We start from the raw sequence: 19,195 nt of genomic DNA on the forward strand, positions 1-19,195 counted from the left end.
GGAAAGAGCGACAGGGGCTGGATCACTTGATGATTACCTGTTCTGTTCATTCCCTCTGGGGCACCTGGCATTGGCCACTGTCGGAAGACAGGGTACTAGCCTAGATGGACCTTTGGTCTGACCCAGTATGGTCGCTCTTATGTTCTTATGACATGGTTTTACCCAGATGGAGAATTCTGACACTGTCTTTATAAGGAAGCTCAAAGCAGATCATCCCACTACGTTTGAGGCCAGGGTGGAAGCCTCCTAGAGCTTCCTACTCACTTAAGGGGAGATGAGAATGAGAGGAGAAGGCAGGTGTTCCAAGTTTCCCTGTAAATAACAGTGAAGTGTTCAAAAAATTAGTGCTGCCTTTAATTCTAAATTCAGTTCCTCCACAAACTGATTTCATTTCCTCTAGCTGAAAGAGGCTGGAATCCAGCCAAATATAACCAGCTGAACAAGTTGTACAAGCCCCTGTCAGTTAGGTAGCTACTCACATCGATGTCGTCTGTGGCTCCTTCTAGGTACCTGCGGACTTGAGAGTTAATCTCCGCTATCTGGATTTCATTCAGAGGGTCATAATTCACCAGAGAGCGGTTGACCTTGGAATAAAAAGGTGAACAGCTGAACTGCGCCAATTTACAATAAGCTGGGCAAATACTAGCCTGACAGTCACCTGGCTGTGCTCTGCCTTGCCACGGCAGGTTTAATTCTTAGACTTTGCTTCTCATCCTGTAGACTGGCTGGGCGCTGGACTCTGGAGTTGGCTGGGAGTAGTGCACTCCCTGCCTCTCCCTTCTGAACAAATTAAGGACAGGCACTGATGGGTTTGAAAGGCTATGCTGTCTGTCATCCAGGACTCTGGGGGTTAATGACTATGACATGGAACCTTGTGAAATGGGAAATTAACGAGAGGGAAAACTGGTGGGGACCCCTCAGAACTCTAAACTCAAAGGACTCCACTGGGGACACAGTGGGAAAGCAAAAGCTTGACAAGCATGGATATAACTGATCCTAGAGATAAATTAAAATCAAGATAAAGCACACACTAAGATCCCCAGCAAGATGGCGTAGAGCAGGGGTAGGCAACCTAGGGCACGCGTGCCAAAGGCGGAACGCGAGCGGATTTTCAGTGGCACTCACACTGTCCGGGTCCCGGCCATGGGTCCGGGGGGGCTCTGCATTTTAATTTAATTTTAAATGAAGCTTCTTAAACATTTTAAAAACCTTATTTACTTTACATACAACAATAGTCTAGTAATATAGTATAGACTTACAGAAAGAGACCTTCTAAAAACATTAACATGTATTACTGGCATGTGAAACCTTAAATTAGAGGGAATAAATGAAGACTCGGCACACCGCTTCTGAAAGGTTGCTGACCGCTGGTTTAGAGAAAAAGCATAGGCAGCAATTAACCGCTGCAGCCTGTTCCTTACCAAGCTGTCGTGCATGGCTAGTTCCTGCTTCAGAAGAGCGATCTCCTTCTCCAGATTCTTGACCATCCGCTAACAGGAAAACAAAAAGATGCCAAGTGACCAAGTGCTACTAGAGAAAGAACTGTCCAAAGCCATTTCAGATTGGCTGCCGCCATGGGTGTAGTTTGGTGGGGGGCAGGGGAAGTGTTTCCCCCCAGAATTGCAAGCCTAAGGCAGGTGTGGAATTTGCCTCCCCATTGGCTGACTGGAGTGGCCCCACACCCCAAATATAGAAGTCAAATTACATCTATGGCTGCTGGATAATGTCTCAGCTGTATACCAACTCCCAGAGAATTCACTGCTGGGCTTACATCACTGAAATGGTGAGTGAGTGATCTGGAAATTACTTTGCCTTAGTATAGCTTCCAGTAGGCAGCCTCCTTTGCTGTGTCTTGGAGCCACCCTTTGTAAAATCACTTTAAGCTTTCAAAGGGAAAGCCACCTGTTTATCTACTCAGTGCTTCACCGATATGTTGCCCCCATACTGTGGTCTTTCTGGATTACGTGGCATTATTTTGAAAACAGAAGGCACAGAGCCCCAGTGCTGCTTTCACTGTAGGCAATGACAGTTTCACCACTGACTTTAACAGGAATGCATTATGCTAGCAGATTCACACTGCATACCTGAGACCAGCATGTCTCCCTAATCTGGACTATTTTAAAGCATTGGCTATTGAGGGGGCAATTCCCACTGAGTTTCAGTGGGAATTAGTTGCCAAACTGCCCTTTGTGCCTTTGCAAAGCTCCCACTTAGCATCCACATGTAATAATCTCATTAAATACATTTCAGTTCTTTTCCACTCAGTTCATCACACAGCGAAAGAAAAGGAGCTGAAGGGGAAAAGACAGTTTGTTGCACAGTCCACAGCCTCGTCTGAAAACTCTTGGAGGAAGCTGCTCTATATGGTTCTCTGCTTCCAACGACTGTAGACAGACCCGTGAAATCAGACAGTACAGTACAGCAAGGTTCTCTCCTGCCACGTGTGTTGTGGAGCAGTGTTTCCCACAGTGTGGTCCTTGGACCACCAGTAATTCATCGAGCACTTCCTGGTGGTCTGAGGAGAGCTGGTTGGACACAAAATTCTAAGTCTCCTCCCTGTTTTAAAGTGCATTAAAAGAAGCTAAAATATATTGATTACTTTTCTAATGTTACTTTTCCATAGGAATAATTGCTGTAGTTGTTGCGGGGACGTTGTGTGACCAGCCGTGGGAAGGGAGGTGGTCTACAGGGTCTCAGATGGGACTGGAGATGATCCTCTCAGTGGGAGGGAAGGTGTCCATGAGACAGTTTCTCTATTAATATGTGATACACATGATGAAGAAGTTTGGGAAGCGTTGTCTTAATTTTTCCTGGATTTAAGAAAAAGAACCTCCTTCCTTCCATTTCCCCACAAAAATATACATACCTCTGGGTCGTATTTCTCATTGATGGCTGGCTCTGTTGTGACCCATTTCATTCTGGTAGCAAAACGGAGAGAGGACAGCTGAAAAACATTACAGTTTGCCTATCAACCAGGAAGCAAGTTTGGGTCACCAGACCAGACTCAAAAACCTTTGCTATTTTAATACTATAGGATCCCAGAAGCTAGAAATGGAAAAGCTATATCATTGTAGGCCACCATTCTACACTATCCCCATTCCAGGAGTAGGTCTTCTAGTGCCTGGTTGCTTCTAGATGATTATTCATCTTTAGATGGTAAATTCTTCAGGGTGAGGACCATCCTTTCTGTTATATGTGTGTACGGCACCTACCACAATGGGACTGAGGCCTTTGGTGTCACCGCAGCACAAATAATAAAGAACAATTATGATATCCAATAGCAGAGAAGATTGTATGACAGGTCATTTAGTTTCAAAAAATGTCTAACTCCTTCCCTGGTAAACTGCAGAATTCCTCCCTTCAATACTTTACGGTCATGTTTTGTTCAGCCCAATTTTAAATGACTCAAGCAATGAGGCTACCAACAACTTCCTGTGGAGAATTATTCCAAAGCCTAAGCGATCTCACCATGAGGAGGTTATTGCTGGTACTAGCATACCAAATTGTTTGTGTAGCTGCTACCAAGGACCAAATTCAGCCCTTGTGTAAAGTGGGCTAAGGCCCTGTGGAAATCACAATTTCACAGACTGAGCGGAAACCACAAAATTAGCCCAATACCGCGATTTTTCCAACAGCGGGGAGATGGAAGCAGGCATCTGCATGCTGGTCTTGTGCTTTGTGTGGCTCTTAGTCCGTGGCAGCATCACATTGGAGCAGCAGTTCGGGGGGACTTGACGGCCAGTTTTATGTAAGGCACAGTAGCCAGCACCACTGCCATTTGGAACATGAACAACCTGTGGCCTCAGCGGGAAGGTGGAAGCAGACATCCGCACATGCCAGTCTTGTGCTCTGTGTAACTTGTAGTGCATGTTCCAAGCAGCGGCCGCACTTGCTACTGTGCCTTGCATAAAACCGGCTGCCAAGGCCCCCCAAACAGCTGCTCTGACATGACACTGACATGTGCCAGGCATCACACTGAGTAGAAGACCAGAACACAAATGCCCGTTTCTTCCTTCCCACTGAGGCCACAGCTGCTTGTGTTCCAAGTGGCGGCAGCGCTGGCTACTGTGTCTCACATGCGTCCCCCACAAACTGCTCTTCCAATGTGATGCTGCGCACTACCAGCTGCGCTGAGCAGAAGACTGATGTGCACAGATGCTCACTTTTGCCTCCCCACCATTGAAAAAACTGCAGCACTTCACAAGGGACTCTGCTGCCATGCATATTCTATGAAAATCAACACTTTATGCGTGGCACTACTGGGCATTTTCAAAAAAAGATCTCCGATTATAACAGGGCCTTAAGTATAACTATTAACTTCACTGTGTGCTGTACAGTTCCAAATCCATTGCTGGAAAGGTACAAATAATAATAATACATAATGAAACGATGCATGTTTAGATCCAGACTGAATTTGGCCTTGAGTATTTATCTGGATGGGTCTCATTTTCCCCTTGGAAGATTAGCATCCTCAATGGATGGCTTATGTGGCCACAGAGTGGCCTTAGCAGACTGGAAAAACCAGCCCCATATAGTTCCCACCATGCTGCATTTGATGCAATGTCAAGTGATTTTGTTGAATTTGACATGATACTTCCCTGGGACCTCAGATTAAGGTGCTCTGGATGCTACAATTTAATCATGGTTATTGCTAGCATGATTTTGACTGTAGCGCAGACAGGACCAAAATGTCTTTAAATGAAGGACATTGTTTCTGAAGGAACTCTCTCCACTTACAGTCTCCTCTATCTGAGCAGCTTCACCATAGATATTTGCCACCAGGACTGTACTGCAGTTTCCCCCTGAAAAAGACAGCAAGGGGGAGGAATGTGACTTCCTCTGTGTTTGGTTCCTTCCTGGAGAATTTTACATTCTGTAGTGAGTGAAGAATGAAAGACACATCACGACTACAATGAACATCGCTAGTTTGTAATTTTTCCTTCAAGAAAACAGGAAGGGTTATCGGTGGTGAACATGAAAGATAATGTTCATAAGCAAGGTATGGAATGAGTTAATGGAACAGTCAATGTTCTGACTCCAGCCTTCTGGGTTAGTGCTAAGTATATGGCAATGCAAACTGTAAATGGTTGGAGTGGGGTAAAAGCTGAAAGGTGGGATTTTAAAAGCGCTCAGTGTTGGCCTCTCATCTAATGAAATCAGAGGGAGGAGTAGGATTGGGCCAATGCTGAGAGCTTTGAAATTCCACCCTTAATTTGTATGATTTCAGTTCCTTACTGCCGATGTCTACAGCCTGTCTTCAGTGGCTTTCTCTATTCAGACCGTGTCATACGCTGTTGTTAAAGTGGATACCTGTCCTACAGATTCCAGATGTAATACAGTTTTTGCATTTGTCATGTTTGCTCAGGTCCTGCTCATCCTCAACTTCTGCAGGGCTCAATGAGAGTTGATAGCACCTGCAGGATCAGAACTTTGAAAGGACTGTGGTGTGTTTTTAAAGTATTCTCAGCTGAGAAAAATTTAGTAACGTTTCTACTGGCTTGATCAGTATGAGGCTTGCGTGTACGTGCGCCTGATGTTTCATTAAGGTAAGAAAAACAGAAACCACTGCTAATTTTTCATATGTTAGACTATTAGGTGAGGGCTTGTCTCCACAGTGATTTAGCACATGGCCAGCCAGGGCATGAATCTATCGTGCACTGGCTTGCCAAGCACTAACTGGCCATGTGGACAATGCTAGAGTGCACTGTAAATTCAGTAGTGCACTTTGACATACTGCTGTTTGACATGGGCGCACATCACTGGAATGGTGAGTGATCTGGAAATCACTTTGCCTTGGTTTAGCTTGTTTGAAATGGTAGGCAGTCAAAGTGCACTATGGAACTTTTAGTGTGTTATAACAGGGTCCACAGGGCAACTTAGTGCACAGCAAGCCAGTGCGCTGTAGATTCACACTCTGGCTGGCCATGCATTAAATCGCTGTGTAGACAAGCCAACAGATTGACTGAGCATGTTTGGTCATGGCTTGATCTCCTCATGAGAACTGAAACCAAGATATTTTCTCATTCCTCTCTTCCGATTCCAGGTCCTTACCTAATGAATCCTTAAGGGCATGTGTGAGCTTGCTCTGCCGGAAGGGGACGTGGTCCCTCTTACGATCAGCCAGTGCAATGATAGCTTGCTCAAGGAATGACAAAGATTTGTTGATATACGTGGCTTCTTTCAGAACCTGCCCCTCAGACTGTAAGAAAGACCAAAAGACAAAAAGTTTCCACATGCATCTTTCTAGGTGAACTGCGAAATAGAGTGTGTCCCTCACTGGGCTTACAGCTCTGATTGAAGTGGAGGATAAACGAGATGATGAGTCCAACACAGACTAACTATGAGATTCTAGATCCTGAAGGGCTTTCTGCAGTTTGAGAGCAAGTTCTTCAGGGCTGTGATTGGGCAATAACAAGTCTGCCAGAATATTGGCTTTCCTGGTTCTGAAAGGGGAAATCCTCTCTTTGTCACAAGGCTGCCTGGGGATTTCTTGCTCAACACAACATAGTATATCACATGGGAGCAGTGAAAGTTTAAGTTGTTCCCTATTGTTTCAGAAAGGTGATTGCATCAGTCTCTATAGTATCACCAGAAGCAGAAGGATTTTTGCTTTCAGCGCAGTTGCAGAATGAAGCTGAATTACAAAGAGTTCCCAATAAGGCTGATGGCTCAGGCTCTTGCCTAGACTGAGCAATCACACTGTTGGAAGGAATGATCAAGCAGGAGACAGGTGCATGGAGGATGGAGTTTTGCACATTTGGACTTGATAAAAAGGTATTACAGCTACGGAAGATAACCGAGCATCCTCTGATGCTTTCATGGGGTAGAGATTTGTCATGGTTCCTCCCATCTACTGACCAGGGGTTTGATTCTTGTGTCAAGCATAGATCCTGAAAAATCTACAGTTCCACATGTGCAACTGTGGTAAGGAGATGCTGACACATACTTAGGGATTAACAACTGAAGCGTACATCTAACACCAGAATCAAGCTCCTTCTCGTCCTGACACCAAATTCCCAGAAACAAGCTAGAATAAAATTCAGTCAGCTAAAGCGGAAATATAAATTATGTTTACTACCAGCCTCCTTTAGAGGTAAATGTTCAATATGGCATAAAGGGAATTCAGTTTTGCTGTTTCCATTAACTGTAGTGGAAAAGTCCTCTGACTCCACATGCATCACTTTAACAATTGGACCCATCTCTTACAAAGAGCAAACATTTCCCCCCATCTGCTTACCCCAGTCTTCCCCACTCTCTCTGAACCTGCCAGATCCACTAGGTTCATTTTTGAAGCAGTGTATTTGGCATCTGACAAAATTCTGGAATGAGACTGGGAAAAAAATGTATTTAACATTACACACAACAAGGTAGAAGTAGAGTACACATTTAAATTCCAAAGACCCCTAGATCTCTGAGCCCCCAGGAAACCTGCCAGCGGCCTTACCTCAATATAGATAGTGAATATGCAATGGGACCTGGATGAATTTTTATTCAGAGTATGTTCACCTATTATTCTGTTGGTCTCACCCTGAAAATGAAGTCAAAATTCAGGACATTATTTGTATTAAAAAATAAAATAAATACTAGTAGAATAAATACGAAAGGAAGACTATTAAAGTCACAGTTAAACAAACAATGCTTGTATCTTCAATATGTAGAGATAATAATAAAATTGGTCACTTATCCACAGCCTTCTATCTGAGGCACTCCCAACATCTGTCTATCCTAGGCATTTCTAGCATGAAAGCACACTGCAAATATTCCACTCATGAAGACAGGTAAGGGATCACTACTTATCTGTCATACTGCTTCTCTGAAGATTCCATATTAACTGGATTCCCATCCCTGGGGCTCAGGTTCCTAGTGTGAAAGGGGCCAGAGTTCCCCTAATCCTCAAAAAATGTGGCCCTTCGAGGAACAGCAGGCAAGACTTAGTGCGTCCATGCCTGCTTCAGTTCCTTGATAAGCATGAAGCAAAGATCTCCCCTAAGTGTAAGAGACACCCAAGATTACTTATAGGATAGGAAGAGACCACAAGAAAATGCATCAGTCACTGAAAATGATGCTGTGACAGTCTGTGATGGTTGCAGTTCTGACAGGAGCGTCACAGTGGAGCACGGTGAGACAGGAACTGAAGTTCTAGAGGGCACCACTAAGGCACCTGTAGTTAGTCTCAAAAGGCGGCTGGCCTTTCTGTGTCTCAAAGCCTTTGAGAACGAGAGGAGTTCTGGCCTGCCTCATGGTAAGGAGTTGAGACCCCAAAACAGGAACCCAGTCAAGTTGGTATCTTTAGAGAAATGTTCTTATCCCTGTTTTACAGATGAGGAAATGGAAGCACAGAGATCAAAGGACAGATTTTTCAAAACTCAGCCTCCCTTCTTGTACCCCCAATTCGCAGGCACAAATAACTATGGGTGCTGTTTAGATCATTTTGATGTCTAAGTGCCTAGTTATCTCCATAAACTGCTCTGGCACTTCTCCTGACTCCCAGATCTTGTGGTTAGCCGTATGTCTCCCGTTCTAGAAATCAAGAATGATTGTTACTAGTAACCCAGCTGACTACCCAGCCTGAGCTTCATCAGAACACCTGAACATAGTCTCAGCAATTGGAAAGCAAAAAAAGGAAGGGTTTAAGGGCTTTTCAGTTGTTGGTGAAACATGCTTTCTAGATATGGAGCTAACTGTTCAACTTACTCTTGTCCAAGCTAAGGCCCCTATGTGCAAAGTTGATGCAGATGTATGTATGCCTCCTAGTTTCACCTGCCCAGCTATCTGAGTGTCCCCTCTGCATGACTGCCTAGATGTAGGCATGCCATGACTGCCCCATCTATCTGTAGAAAGTGTCAATGGGAAGTGTCTTCACTTGCTATGGGAGAGTGTTGACAAGCATTTTTTCAAAAAGGAAAAACAACACGGTTCAGACATTGGTTCTGCTAACTAGGATACCTTACAGACTATCCTTTGCACTCTGCTTAACCTGCTCCTTGACTTCCTAAATGTGATCACCAGCACACTGAAAACAAGCCAGTTTGCACTCCCAGTCCTGTGCTGCTCTAGGGCTAGGGAGGCCCGCAGCATAATTTAGACAACCTTGGGAACCTGTCTTAAGTTACAGCAGCTTCCCTGGCCTGCCCTATGGGCCACAGTGCTGCCTGGAATCTCCACAGCACTGTGTGATGCAGCCCCACCCCAGACACACCCCTTCCACCTTCAGCCTCACCACAGCACTGCCCATATACCAGGACTTGCAAGGGGGTTCTCGGACAGCAGATATATGCTGTTTTCCACAGTATCTGCACCAGGGAATCCTCCCTGACAGGAACCAGGGGTTTTATGCCGGGACTGGAGAAGAAGTGAGGATCTCACCCTAAGAGTCATGACTTCCCATCTTCTGCTCTAACCCCAAGACAACTCTCCTTTCCTTAGCTAAATCAGCAAAAATAAATATAAAAAATAAGGATGAGAAATAATAGTGAGTCATTGTTTTATCTTGCCTCAAACAGGAGATTTAAAGCATCTTCCTCGTGGCTGGCTGGATGAATAGATAAGCCCTTCACAAAGACACCCTGGGGGTACTCCACTACAGCCATGTGAGTGTCACCGGACATGTCATGAGGTATAGTGGAGAGAAGGTCAAAGAGAGTCTCATTGTAGATTTCCAGGTAGGACATTCGGACAGTGATGGACTGATCAATGCGTTCTTCAACTGCCCTGAACACCTGCACAGATCATATGCTGGTCAATGACAGTCTGAGTTCACAAACAAGGTTCCTATCAATTTGTGGCTTTTCAGAATGTGAATCACTATAAATTAGTCAGGTTTCAGAGTAGCAACCATGTTAGTCTGTATCCGAAAAAAGAACAGGAGTACTTGTGGCACCTTAGCGACTAACAAATATATTAGTTATATTATATTATACAGTGCTAATAAGCAATGGTCACATAAACACCACCCTATACCGGAAACCTATTGACCACTATACTTACCTACATGCCTCCAGCTTTCATCCAGACCACACCACACGATCCATTGTCTACAGCCAAGCTCTACGATACAACTGCATTTGCTCCAACCCCTCAGAGATCTTCTAGGTGTTTGTCTCTGTCTGTCTATCAAGCGTTCTTACAACTACAATACCCACCTGTTGAAGTGAAGAAACAGACTTACAGAGCCAGAAGAGTACCCAGAAGTCACCTACTACAGGACAGGCCCAACAAAGTAACAGAACACCACTAGCTGTCACCTTCAGCCCCCAACTAAACCTCTCCAGTGCATCATCAAGGATCTACAACCTACCCTGAAGGACGACCCATCACTCTTACAGATCTTGGGAGACAGGCCAGTCCTTGCTTACAGACAGCCCCCCAACCTGAAGCAAATACTCACCAGCAACCACACACCACACAACAGAACCACTAAACCAGGAACCTATCCTTGCAACAAAGCCCGTTGCCAACTGTGTCCACATATCTATTCAGGGGACACCATCATAGGGCCTAATCACATCAGTCACACTATCAGAGGCTCGTTCACCTGCACATCTACCAATGTGATATATGCCACCATGTGCCGCCAATGCCCCTCTGCCATGTACATTGGCCAAACCGGACAGTCTCTACGTAAAAGAATAAATGGACACAAATCAGACGCAAGAATTATAACATTCAAAAACCAGTCGGCAAACACTTCAATCTCTCTGGTCCCTCGCTTACAGACCTAAAAGTCGCAATATTACAACAAAAAACCTTCAAAAAGACTCCAACGAGAGACTGCTGAATTGGAATTAATATGCAAACTGGACACCATTAAATTAGGCTTGAATAAAGACTGGGAGTGGATGTGTCATTACACAAAGTAAAACTATTTCCCCATTTTTATTTTTCCCCCTTACTGTTCCTCACACGTTCCTGTCAACTGCTGGAAATGGCCCATTTTGATTATCACTACAAAAGGTTTTTTTTCTCTCCTGCTGGTAAATAGCTCACCTTAACTGATCACTCTCGTTATAGTGTGTATGGTAACACCCATTGTTTCATGTTCTCTGTGTATATAAAATCTCCCTCCTGTATTTTCCACTGCATGCATCCGATGAAGTGGGCTGTAGCCCACGAAAGCTTATGCTCAAATATATTTGTTAGTCTCTAAGGTGCCACAAGTCCTCCTGTTCTTTTCTTATAAATCAGTCAGTAAGTGTATGGCACACTCTCAGCAGGACTGCAGTGGCTCTAATAAGATTTTCAAAATTATTTTGGTTTTGAAAATATTATACCTTTAAAGGGATAGTGTCAAGGGTAAGAAGCCTAAAACAAGAGTTTTCTGTGTTTTATCTAAACAATAAAGAACATTCCATTTGCTGGCTGAATTGCTTTTTTCTAATTGCACGAACAGCACTTACACTAACACCAAGGAATATAACTAGTAAGAAATTATTCGGGCGGGAGTTAAGGACAAGATAACAATGAGCTAATCAGATCAGCTCTTTGTTGCAGGAATTGGTTCTTTTTTATGCTTGGAAAACGCCTAACACAGCAGCTACTGGAAACAAATAATGCAGAACACCTTCCAGCTTTGGTTTGTGTAGGTTATGTCAGCCCTACACTCTGCTTTTCAGCTGTGCTTCTGGGAGCAGGCGCACAAGACTCTTCATCCAACAGAGTACCCTTTTGAGAGGTTAAGAAAGTTGCACGTCATGACATCATGTCTATGTTGCAACAGGATGACATGTCCGCATATCACAATGCAACGTCATCACATTGCATTGAAATGTTACCACTCTCACGGCACAAGGTCACAGTGTTACAATGAAAAATCACAATGGAACATCAAGGTGCAACATAATGATGTTTTATTGTCCCACAACTTCTTTAAGGACCATATAATATCCATCTCCTCTTAAAATAAATTGGTGGTGACCATGTTTGGGGCGGTCAACACATTTCTTAGGACTGGGAGGATAACAGATGATATGACAGATGTACTAGTTTCTCCTTCTTCCCCCCCTTTCTAATTCAAATCTTTGGTACCTGCTGTATAGCTCGGGGTATGATTCCTCTATGCTTGTAGCTTTCAGTTGCTCCTGTCATGGTGTATGTTTTACCAGCTCCTGTTTGCCCATAGCACATAATAGTGCCTAGAAAAGTTTAAAGGAAAACAATAAATTCAGCAGGACTCATTCATTTCTCCAATGTAACATTAAAGGGACCTTATCCTCAGATGAGGAGCCCCACTATATCTTAAAATAACACATATCAATAAAAAAATTACCATTATAGCCATTCAGAGCTTGGGATACCAAGTCCCTAGCTACTGCATCATAAACCGAATCCTGTGAGGCATTGTGAAGAACACCATCCAATTTAAAGGACCAATCAGTCTGCTTGTTATTGACGACTCCTTTCTTAATATCTCTCCTGATGTAAATATCTATGCTCTAAAAAGACAGAGATGAAGAATGTTGATGTGCTACAAGAGAGATTGGGCCAAAATCAGCCCCAGTGTAACTGCAGCAGGGTTACTGCTCATTTCTGCTACCATAACTTAAATCAGAATCTAAATCCATTATGCTCCTGATGTCTCTTGTTCCTTTACCTTGTTGTCTGGCCCATACTTGATCATGTCTTCAGGAAAATTAGCTGTTGGCTTGACTCGCACAAATGCATGTACTTTATTTTCTTTTGCACTCATTGTAACTAAAAGAAGGGGGGAAAGGGAAAATCAGGTTTACAAGAAAATACAGTGTTCTCTAAAATACAGTTAAAAGGCTGTCATCAGCAAAAGGTAGGCTGCAGTGTCATCAATTTTTAAAATAAACTGTTTACAAATGTTAAACTGTAGTTTCTAACTGGTTTATTAAGAGGAACTATAAGCACACATCTAGCCTAAGCAGGGAAAATTTTAAAGTCAGAAAAGTGAACATGTAAAAATAGAACATGCAAAAACCTTCTTAGTCATTACAATTTCTTCTTGTGTATCTGAGTACTAGTTATTTACTGACACAAACAAGCTTCTCTTCCTGCTAGTCCTGCAGAACAAAACAGCTATAGGAGAATGAGATGGATTCTATTCTGCCTCATGCATCATCAGTGCAACTCTCAGCTAATGGCTGGATTCTGCTCTCTGATACAAATCTGGTAGAAAACCGTTGACATTGATGCAGTTACACCAGCTTGACAGAGGTGTACCTGAGTGCAGAATTTGGCCCTAGGTTCTGTCAGCAAACTTTTGATCACTCGTGAATTGAGAGGCAGGGAGAGACCAGCTTGATTTTCAGATCCCAAGAGGAATAAGTGATGCTGACAGCTGGAAAAATAATCTTTTCACCTGTAAACAGAGCACTGGAAGTCACTGAGTATAAATGCAAAGACCCAACCATGTAATTCTTACAGTAACAGGAGGATGTGTTAAAGGCGCAGTGCTACCGCAGCAACAATTTAGCCACAAAGTTTTAATGAAAATGTTTTACATCAGACATAGGATTTTGTGATCCATGGACAAAAGGTGCTATATTATTCATTCATTATTATTATGATGATTTCACTATGACACTCAGATTCTCTGATTAAGATTATGGCCACTTTGTGCTAAGCATTTTACAGAGAGATAAATGTGGTCCTGCCTCAAAGAGCCTGCAATCTGAGAGTTGCCTTAACTTGTGCTTCAACTAGCATGGGCACTGTGGACCTTGAGCAAAAGGGAATAATTCAGAATAACTAGGAATGCTCTGGCCACACCACCTCCTGCTCCCACCTGTTCATGGACTATCCCAAAACAGCCCCCTTTGTAGGGGCTCTTAGCCTCCCAGGGGCATAGATAGCACAAAGTGGCCATTACACAGGGTGAATACCCCTGGGGTGTTGTATGTTAGCATATCAGCTTTCTAGGGTGATTATTTGTTTATTGTTCACCTAAGATCAAATTACCTGACACAGGGTTACAACATCACTGTTACCATGTAGAACAAGGCTCTGCATTCCTTACGCTGCTTCAAGTGATTTATTATCCATCTGATTCATTTTTTAAATGAATAATAAAATATAGACATTTCTTTGTCTCATGATCACTGAAAAGCACCTTTCTTGTGAGGCTCTCAAAGCACTTTACAAACAATCTGAATGGCTCAAGAAACACAACCCAGGGCATGTATGTGTATTCATTTCATATGAGGGGGATTTCTCTTTAATTGTACCTAATTATTCCCTTGTCATTTTCCTTGGCTTTTTGGTTTTGCACAATTCTGCATCCTGGTTCTCTCTGCCTGGAGTTTGGTAATGGTTGGATGCAAATGCTTTTGGTGTGAACTCCTAAAATAGAGGACATCTGGAAGGTCAAATTCTAGTTTCAATTAACTGTCTCTTAATGCACCAAATGACAATATTCTTTTCATTCAGATTCCTCCTTAAAACTAAGCGAGGCCCAAACCTGGAATCCTGAACCCAAATCCAATAGGATTTTTTGAAATGGGGATCGGATCCAAACACACCACTACAACCGTGTTTCCAAACTGGATCCCAAAAATAAAGATGAGTGTGTTTTTTGGCTCTGGTTTAAATATGGCAGAAATATCATGAAAAAACCTATTTTTGTCAAATTTTAGCACAAGATATTGAAAATCTCACAAGAATAGCTGATTTTCAAGAATTTAAAATGACCCAATCCAAACCCAGTTCAGTTTAGATCCCAAACTCCGAACATAATCTGGATCCAAACACCTCAAGATTTCCTTCTTTATCAATACTCCAGCATAGAGGGTTATTAAACCCTTTACATTGCATCGACCGATGACCATAGTGTGGTGGTATGTCAGGCACGGTGTCTAATTCATACTGTTAATCTAATTTAGGATACAATCCTGTGAGCCTGAGATGCACAAAACTCCCACAGGACTCAATGACAGTTTCACCAACTAAGGACTTGCAAGGATAGACCCTTAAATTGGAAAATTCTTACCATCTCATCAGACTCATGATACTCACCAGCTAATACAGATAATAGCTTTTGGGGACACCTGGAGGAGATTAAACAGATATACATGAATATGCAGTTTCTATGTTATTACTTTAAAATGTATTTAGTGCTAGTGAAAGACTGATGGTCCTGGAGAGTGAAGTCCTTTCTTTATCCAGAGAACAGGTACAGTTCAGGTAGTGGTACTGTAATCTTTCACAGTACCACAGCAATAGGCTTCTACCTGGACAAGAAGGTTGTGAGGATAGGTGCACTGTTTCTTTAAAGCTGTAGCAAGAAGCCAGCCAGGAAGAGGGAGCTGGAGAAGGTTCTAAGCAGAAGCTCTAAGGTGAAGCACAGAGAGGAAGAGAATTGCCTTGGGGCTAATGCAATTTTCCTTATTCTAATAAAATTCCTTGTTCAGTGTTAGAAGAAAGTGACTCCTGTGATTCTTTACCATTGACAGAAAGTTTTCAGCTATGGATAAGAAAGGGAGTTCAGTCTCCATAGCCCATTCAGTCCTTGGCCTTTCTGCTGTGACTGCAACAAGGATGCCAATTAGTGTCAGTTGTGATGGTTGTTTTTGTCACATGGGCACCTATCCGGTGGATTGAGATCCACCGAAGTCATTCCACACAGGCCACCAAACAGCCTTTCAGCTTTGCCAGCAATCACTCACTCAGACAGGTTTTAACCAGTGGCCTAGAAGTGCAAGGCTCCATAGTCCATTACCAATCTCCCAAGCCATGCAGTCAACCAGATTTTTTAAATGCCTGGGACATGGTTACAGAGACAATGGTGACACAGGGCTGTGGAGTTAGAGATGGCATGAGGATCGTTGGGATGTGGGTACAGAAATGGAGGTGATGCAGGGATGAGAACATGAGGATGCAGGAGCCATGGCCATGTGAGATCAGGGACAGCTGATACATTGGGGATGGAGGCAGAGATGATACAGGGATGAGGATGGTGGTGACATAGGAGCAATGGTAATATGAGATAGGAGATGGCTGGGACATGGGGAAGAAGATGGTGTGATCGAGCAAGTGAGGTTGGACGAGGTGATGATGAGGGGTTGGTTGGGATGTGTGGGTGGTGATGGTGGTCATGCAGAGACAGTGAGATGCACAGACAGTGGCAACACAGGGATGGCTGGGATGAGGGATCAAAACCAGTAGCAATACACGGATAGGTGGGAGCGGGGCTGGTGGTGGTGATACAGAGATTGTTGGGATGTGGGGACAGAGATGGGAATAGCTGAGATGAGGACAGTGGGGAAGTGGAGGCAATAATTGTGATGGCTGAGAGGTGGGGATGGTGACAGGGGACAGGGATGGTGACAGGGGACAGGGATGGCTGCGGGGATGGGAACAGTGACAGGGAGATGGGGATGAGGACAGGGAGACAGGGTGGGGACAGGATGGGGGTGGCTGGGGGATGGGGTCGGTGACAGGGATGACAAGGTGGTGGAGTTGGGATGGGGATGACAACAGAGGGATGGGGATGGCTGGGAGGTAGGGATGAGGCTGGGGGGATAGGGACGGGGAGAGGGGACGGGGGATAGGAAGAGGAGGCTGGGGAAGCGGGTGCTGGGAGGTGAGGACGGAGGAATGGGGAGGATAGGGAGAGGGGAGGGGGGAATGGGGAGAGGGGAAGGGGCCGGGGGATGGGAAGGAGGCTGGGAAAGGGGGCGCTGGGAGGTGAGGACGAGGGGAATGTGAGGGGACGGGGAGAGGGGAAGGAGGCTGGGGAGAGGGGCCGGGGGATGGGAAGAGGAGGCTGGGGAAGGGGGCACTGGGAGGTGAGGATGGGGGAATTGGGGGGATGGGGAGAGGGGAAGGGGCCGGAAGGATGGGGAGAGGGGAAGGGGGATGGGAAGAGGAGGCTGGGGATGGGGGCGCTGGGAGAGGGGCCGGGGGGAACGGGGGGGGGAGATGGGGAGAAGGGCCGGGGAGGGGGATGGGGAGATGGGAAGGGGAGAGGGGGAAAGGGATGGGAAGACGGGACGGGGAGAGGGGGAGGGGTGGGGATGGGGAGACGGGAAGGGGGGAGGGGTGGGGATGGGGAGACGGGACGGGGAGAGGGGGAGGGGTCGGGGAGGGGAGGGGACGGGGGGAATTGGGGGGATGGGGAGACGGGACGGGGAGAGGGGGAGGGGTCGGGGAGGGGAGGGGAGGGGAGGGGGGGAACTGGGGGGATGGGGAGACGGGACGGGGAGAGGGGGAAGGCCCGTGCAGCACCAGGCAGGGGCCCGGGCACCCGGTACTGAACTGGGACCGGCCGCTCTTCCCGCCGCTGCCAGCTCCCGCCGCGCCGCAGGCTCCGGGGCGCGGCTGGGGCCGGGGGTGTACACACCGTTACCATGACTACCGCCACTTCCCACCACGTCCGGAAGTGCTGCGGGAGAAGGCGGAAGCGAGGGGAGGCCGTTTCCGGCGGGGGCCCGCGGGCTCTGGTTGGCTACGGCGGCCGGGAGGGGCCAGCGCGGCGCTGGAGCGGACGGCGGCGCCTCTCTCCTCGCGCCTTGCCCTCGCTGCGGCGGCCGGGGCCCGGGCAGGCGCGCGGGGAAGATGCTGGAGGCGGCGGCCGAGCCGGAGCTGGACCCCGAGGACCTGGTGCATTTCTCGGTGGGGGACCTGCCCAGCCGCGGCTACGGGGTGATGGGCGAGATCCGGAGGCAGGGCAAGCTCTGCGACGTGACCCTCAAGGTACCGGGGCGGCGACCGGCCGGGGGGAACCCCGAGGGGGGGCACTGGGAATGGGGGGGCCCGATGTGGGGGGCGCATGGGATGGGGGGGAGCCCCGCCGGGGGGGGGGAGTGTGACATGGGATGGGGGGATGGGGCGGGGAACGGGATGCGGAGCTGTGAGGGTCGTGGGGCGATGGGATGGGGGGGCCCGATGTCCGGGGGGGGTGACACGGGATGGGGCGGGGAACAGGATGCGGAGCTGTGAGGGTCGTGGGGCGATGGGATGGGGGGGCCCGATGTGCGGGGGGGGTGACACGGGATGGGGCGGGGAACGGAATGCGGAGCTGTGAGGGTCATGGGGCGATGGGATGGGGGGCCCGATGTCCGGGGGGGTGACACGGGATGGGGCGGGGAACAGGATGCGGAGCTGTGAGGGTCGTGGGGCGATGGGATGGGGGGCCCGATGTGCGGGGGGGCACATGGGATGGGGCGGGGAACAGGATGCGGAGCTGTGAGGGTCGTGGGGCGATGGGATGGGGGGGCCCGATGTCCGGGGGGGGTGACACGGGATGGGGCGGGGAACAGGATGCGGAGCTGTGAGGGTCGTGGGGCGATGGGATGGGGGGCCCGATGTGCGGGGGGGCACATGGGATGGGGCGGGGAACAGGATGCGGAGCTGTGAGGGTCGTGGGGCGATGGGATGGGGGGCCCGATGTCCGGGGGGGGTGACACGGGATGGGGCGGGGAACAGGATGCGGAGCTGTGAGGGTCGTGGGGCGATGGGATGGGGGGCCCGATGTGCGGGGGGGGTGACACGGGATGGGGCGGGGAACGGGATGCGGAGCTGTGAGGGTCATGGGGCGATGGGATGGGGGGGTCCAATGTGCGGGGGGGGGTGACACGGGATGGGGCGGGGAACAGGATGCGGAGCTGTGAGGGTCGTGGGGCGATGGGATGGGGGGCCCGATGTGCGGGGGGGCACATGGGATGGGGGAATGGGGCGGGGAACAGGATGCGGAGCTGTGAGGGTCATGGGGCGATGGGATGGGGGGGTCCAATGTGCGGGGGGGTGACACGGGATGGGGCGGGGAATGGGATGCAGAGCTGTGAGGGTCGTGGGGCGATGGGATGGGGGGGCCCGATGTGCGGGGGGGAGTATGACACGGGATGGGGCGGGGAACGGAATGCGGAGCTGTGAGGGTCATGGGGCGATGGGATGGGGGGGGTCCAATGTGCGGGGGGGGTGACACGGGATGGGGCGGGGAACGGGATGCAGAGCTGTGAGGGTCGTGGGGCAATGGGATGGGGGGGCCCGATACCTATACCACTTTGTGGCGCCAATCCCATGAGCCTTCGTCCCCCACAGGAGGCAGAAGCAGCAGCTCTGTTTAAATGGGTGCCTAGGCTATAGACTGTGTCACATACAAAGGGGAGTTGAAGTCCAGCCCAACCATAGTTTGCTAATCTCCATTCACGTCGTATGCCTTTGGGTGGAAAGGTGCGTCAAGTGAGTCATCTAGTGCAGTTCTTCTCACCCTAAATATTTGTTTAGATGACTTGCC

General features: G+C 47.6%; 2 protein-coding genes across 5 annotated transcripts in view; one reads left to right on the forward strand and one right to left on the reverse strand.

The window, feature by feature from the left end:
* The window catches only part of KIF9 (kinesin family member 9), a 44,582-nt gene extending 27,244 nt beyond the window's left edge, over positions 1-17,338 (reverse strand). The window contains exons 1-14 of one of the 3 annotated variants that reach the window (XM_077808487.1): positions 17,300-17,338; positions 14,974-15,005; positions 13,183-13,321; positions 12,590-12,690; positions 12,266-12,431; positions 12,025-12,131; positions 9,495-9,719; positions 7,445-7,528; positions 7,238-7,330; positions 6,052-6,199; positions 4,738-4,802; positions 2,867-2,944; positions 1,422-1,490; positions 480-584 (exon numbers count right to left, since the gene is read on the reverse strand). In XM_077808487.1, coding sequence (XP_077664613.1) covers positions 480-584; positions 1,422-1,490; positions 2,867-2,944; positions 4,738-4,802; positions 6,052-6,199; positions 7,238-7,330; positions 7,445-7,528; positions 9,495-9,719; positions 12,025-12,131; positions 12,266-12,431; positions 12,590-12,685 — 1,236 coding nt within the window. In that variant the 5' untranslated portion in view covers positions 12,686-12,690; positions 13,183-13,321; positions 14,974-15,005; positions 17,300-17,338. Of the gene's footprint in view, positions 1-479; positions 585-1,421; positions 1,491-2,866; positions 2,945-4,737; positions 4,803-6,051; positions 6,200-7,237; positions 7,331-7,444; positions 7,529-9,494; positions 9,720-11,894; positions 12,132-12,265; positions 12,432-12,589; positions 12,784-13,182; positions 13,322-14,973; positions 15,006-17,299 lie in introns of those variants that run through there. The other 2 variants (XM_077808488.1, XM_077808489.1) reach the window with 2 other exon arrangements.
* A 97-nt stretch (positions 17,339-17,435) lies between these two features.
* The window catches only part of KLHL18 (kelch like family member 18), a 36,863-nt gene continuing 35,103 nt past the window's right edge, over positions 17,436-19,195 (forward strand). For both annotated transcript variants that reach the window (XM_077808491.1, XM_077808493.1), the window contains exon 1: positions 17,436-17,652. In XM_077808491.1, the coding sequence (XP_077664617.1) occupies positions 17,515-17,652 (138 nt within the window). In that variant the 5' untranslated portion in view covers positions 17,436-17,514. The remainder of the gene's footprint in view (positions 17,653-19,195) is intronic.

This window comes from Eretmochelys imbricata, chromosome 2 (genome assembly GCF_965152235.1).
Source record: "Eretmochelys imbricata isolate rEreImb1 chromosome 2, rEreImb1.hap1, whole genome shotgun sequence".
NCBI classification, from domain to species: domain Eukaryota; kingdom Metazoa; phylum Chordata; order Testudines; family Cheloniidae; genus Eretmochelys; species Eretmochelys imbricata.